General features: G+C 39.3%; 1 protein-coding gene across 1 annotated transcript in view; it reads right to left on the minus strand.

Moving 5' to 3' along the window:
* Positions 1-530: 530 nt before the first annotated feature.
* The window catches only part of LOC119898512, a 6,378-nt gene continuing 2,958 nt past the window's right edge, over positions 531-3,950 (minus strand). The window contains exons 2-3 of the mRNA XM_038712668.1: positions 2,356-2,621; positions 531-1,787 (exon numbers count right to left, since the gene is read on the minus strand). Of these exons, the coding sequence (XP_038568596.1) occupies positions 1,328-1,787; positions 2,356-2,621 (726 nt within the window). The 3' untranslated portion in view covers positions 531-1,327. The remainder of the gene's footprint in view (positions 1,788-2,355; positions 2,622-3,950) is intronic.

A 3,950-nucleotide genomic window follows, 5' to 3' on the forward strand; every position in this document is an offset into this window, starting at 1 on the left:
CAGCCCTGCCGACAGCAGCAGCGTTACTCAAAATAGCACTACGGGGAATTAATTAACGTGATAGCAGCCATGACTAACGTTTTACAAGTTATACAGCTTCCATCATGTAACTAAGGACTCTACTGCTAGCTTATTACGTTTATTACAAGTAACAATAATATATAATATATATTTATAATATATAATATATATTACAAGTAAATAATAAAATACAAAACAATTTTACTGTTTTACTGCCTATCGCAATACTATGTGTTATAGTTGTGAACGGTTTCCAAACTTTAATTATAATTTTCTCTCTATATCGCTTTTATATCATGAGCGGTGGAACCTTGAGTACCTGTATCAGTTTCTAGCATGCTTTTCATGTCCTTGATTGCTTATTAGGTTTGTAGTATATTTTTAATAGTTTTGTGTAATAATGTGTGTCAGAATGGATGTGATATTCTTACTGGAAAACAAATCTACCTACGGGTACAAATAGCGTAACCTAACCTAACTTAATGATTCACAAACAGACCAGATAGATGCTGAGCCAAGCTTTAATCAGAAAGATAAGAAAATTACATCATGAAAATAGTATATTTATTACAACAAACTGTTGTCTTTTGGCATTTAAGGAAGGAAGAAACAAGGAAGTGCAAAAAAAGGATTCTGTTGGTTCAGATGCCTACTACCTAGGGCAGTATCAGACATCTGGCCCCGAGCAGAGGATAAACATAACATTTAGAGCAGGGAGACTGCTTCCTCACACATTGCCCTTGAAAGCTCAACTTCCCATGGGGAGAGGCAAAACACACAACAATTTCCCAGATGTTCTTACACACACAAACTTTGGCATGTCCTAGTGGACCGTATAATGCCAGAGAAGGATACAATAAGCACACACTGGTAGATATATAATTGTTAGCATGAATATAAGATAAGATACATTTTCTGCCACCACACAGAGGACTTGGTAATGCTTAACAGACGTATAGAGTACAGTGACATGATCTGTAAATACTGAGGGTAATTTACAAATCAGAAAAAAGTAAATGGAGAACCACAGGGGCCTAAAAGGAGGAAGATATCTTATTAACCTTAATGCACTATCCTATTTTGGATATGGATTGATGGATTCAGTGGTGCCACTTTCTGGTGTGACCAGACACTGAGATGGAAGTTATTAAATGAAAACAAATGATTTAGAGCATTTTAAGCATTAGGAATTTCCGTTGCCCTGGAGGTCCGGTTGCAGACTGTTAACTATCACTTAAAACAATGAGGTGCAACCTGTCCACCAATGAAGCATCTGTTGCACTGCATCCAATCATATCGGAATATGTTATCTCAGGGCGTCAATCCGTTCTTGGTCAGTACTGATCAATTGACCATTGCTCGGTCTGAATGGTTTTTGAAACACAAACGCACGATTCTTAAGTTGACACATGACTTGTATCCTCTGGAGAATGTTCTCAGGATGTGTGTCATTTAAACATTTTTTATCACATGGGGAAGCATAAACATAGAAAAGCAACAAGTCATTATCATTGTCATTAGGCCTGAACAAGTGGTCCAGGTAGTCCACAACACGTGACTCTGCGTGATCAGCTCCTCCATTGGCCCGTGGCAGAACTTTGGCTGCAACCACCCTGTTGCCAATGTACACCTGGTTATTGTTGATCGTATTAATCACAATGTCACCAGGATCACTGTCAAAGACTTGCTGAAGAATTTGGTCCAGGTCCTGGTTCTGGTTGTCTGGGATCCTTACAGTCAGACAGAACATGCCATCTGTTCTGTACCTAGGAAACAGACAAAGTAAATATCATGTACATCAAATCATCTGATATTTTGATCACATTTAATAAAAATATTATTTTATCATCTTATTGTACTGCTACAGTGGGTGGTGGTGCAGTGGATAAAATGCATGCCTTTGTTGTGAGAGACCCGGGTTCAATTCCTCAATGTGAAACATCTACCAGTGTGTCCCTGAGCAAGGCACTTAACCCCTTGTTGCTCCAGAGGCGTGCGACCTCTGATATAATTAGCAATTGTAAGCCACTTTGGATAAAAGCATCAGATAAATGCAATGTAATAAAATGCTAAAAGCAGCAGAAACTGCAGTACCAGCACAGAATTTTAAAGGCATTTGGAAACCAGTTGGTCAGAGCTGCAATGATTAGTCAATTAATCAATTAGGCTGACAATGTTAATCAGCAACCTTTTTGATAATAGATAAATTCTTTCAGTCATTTTCCAAGTAAAAATGCTTCTCAGCTGTGAGGATTACTTGTCTGTTTCCTTTGTATAATAGAATTTATATACAGTCAATTGAATATCTGTAGGTAGGCAGAATTAAAGTCTCACTCTCTCAAGATGCCATTTAAAATTGTTGTAAGCCGGTTTATGTCCACAGAATGTCTGTTTTGATCCACAGGGGGCGGATTTTGGTCCACAGGCAGCCAGTTTTGGTTCACAGGGGGCCAGTTTTGATCCACAGGGGGCGGGTTTTGGTCCACAGGAAGCCAGTCATGGTTCACAGCACACCTGTTTTGGTTCAGAAATGCACACAGCAACAGCAACAGCAACAGGGAGACAGCCAGCACCACTGCCAGCCAGATCAGGTAAGCCATCTGCACACAGATGAGGTTTATTGATTGAGCGTTTTACAGCATCATCATCCAGAGGATAAGAAATAAGTATAAGACAGTATGTTGTCTGCAGGTGTTCACACACGGCATTTATCATTTCTATTAAATACTGTGTTCTACATTCAAATATAAATTTTTACAACGTAGTTTGTATGTGCTTCTGATTTTAGGAGGGACAGAGAAACTATAGGTGGATAAAACAGGTATGTTGGCTTTACACATGAGGCACAGGTCTCCCTCTATATAAAGGCTTAGGCTACTTCCTCCAATAATAAGCAGCTCTTGTGTTACTCCCACTAATTATTTGCAAGGCAAGTTTATTTGGAGTTTAGTTTATAAGAAGAAGCCTTGTATGCTTCTTTTATAGAACCATAACAAGTCTAACCACAAGTCTAGAGTCTTATTTTTTCTTGTCAGGCAGTTAACATACTGGGAAAGATTCAGTGATTTTGTAAGTTTACAGTTGTTAAAATCTCCCATTAAAAACACGGGGAATCGGGGAAGGGACTGAAGTCTTTGAGTCACTCTGTAGATAGTGTCAGCAGCGATTTGGGCGTTTGCTTTTGGGTGTATATACACCACTGTCACAAATAGCTGGGGAAACTCCCTGGGGAGGTAAAAAGGACGGACCGAGACCGATGACAGTTCAATGTCAGCTGAGCATAATGGAGACATTAAGGCAACACCACTGATTTATGTATACACATACTCCCCCTCCTTGGGATTTCCCTTAGCGTTTATATCCTTGTCCAACCTGACAGGCGCACCAAAGCCGCTGACTCTAACTCTAAGGAGACTGACCCTTCCTTAGATACAGTCGTCACTGTAAATCCAGATTGTCCACTCTACAAACTCTGGTAAAAGCGGTTGACAGCGGCCCCTGTCAACAAGTTAACAGTGGAAAAAACAGGGACTCTAATCTTTTTAATTCTACTCGGCCCTGTTAACTGAGGATCAGCCTTGTGCGATGGTAGAATCAAAAGAGCACTCTAAGCTTTTTAAATAGTATTAATACCAAAAAACAAAGAAAAAGAAAACAGGACAGTAAAAGTTACAGTGCAGTGTAAGTTATCAATCTAATAATTAAAGGCAGTGGAAAAAGAAAAGTTAAAAGAACTGAGAGTTTCAGCAGACCTGCAATTTTGTTCCAGATATATGGAGCATAATAACTGAACGCTGCTTCTCCTCGTTTAGTTTTGACTCTGGGGAAAAGAAAGCAGACCTGCCCGAGACGACCTGAGAGGTCTGGATGGTTCATAAATAAAGCAGAGATCAGAAATGTAATATACCAACTTTATAAACCAACATCAG

The sequence above is a fragment of the Micropterus salmoides genome, unplaced genomic scaffold (assembly GCF_014851395.1).
Source record: "Micropterus salmoides isolate LMB-PRFRI ecotype aquatic unplaced genomic scaffold, ASM1485139v1 Ms_hic_scaffold_1, whole genome shotgun sequence".
Classification (NCBI taxonomy): Eukaryota; Metazoa; Chordata; class Actinopteri; order Centrarchiformes; family Centrarchidae; genus Micropterus; species Micropterus salmoides.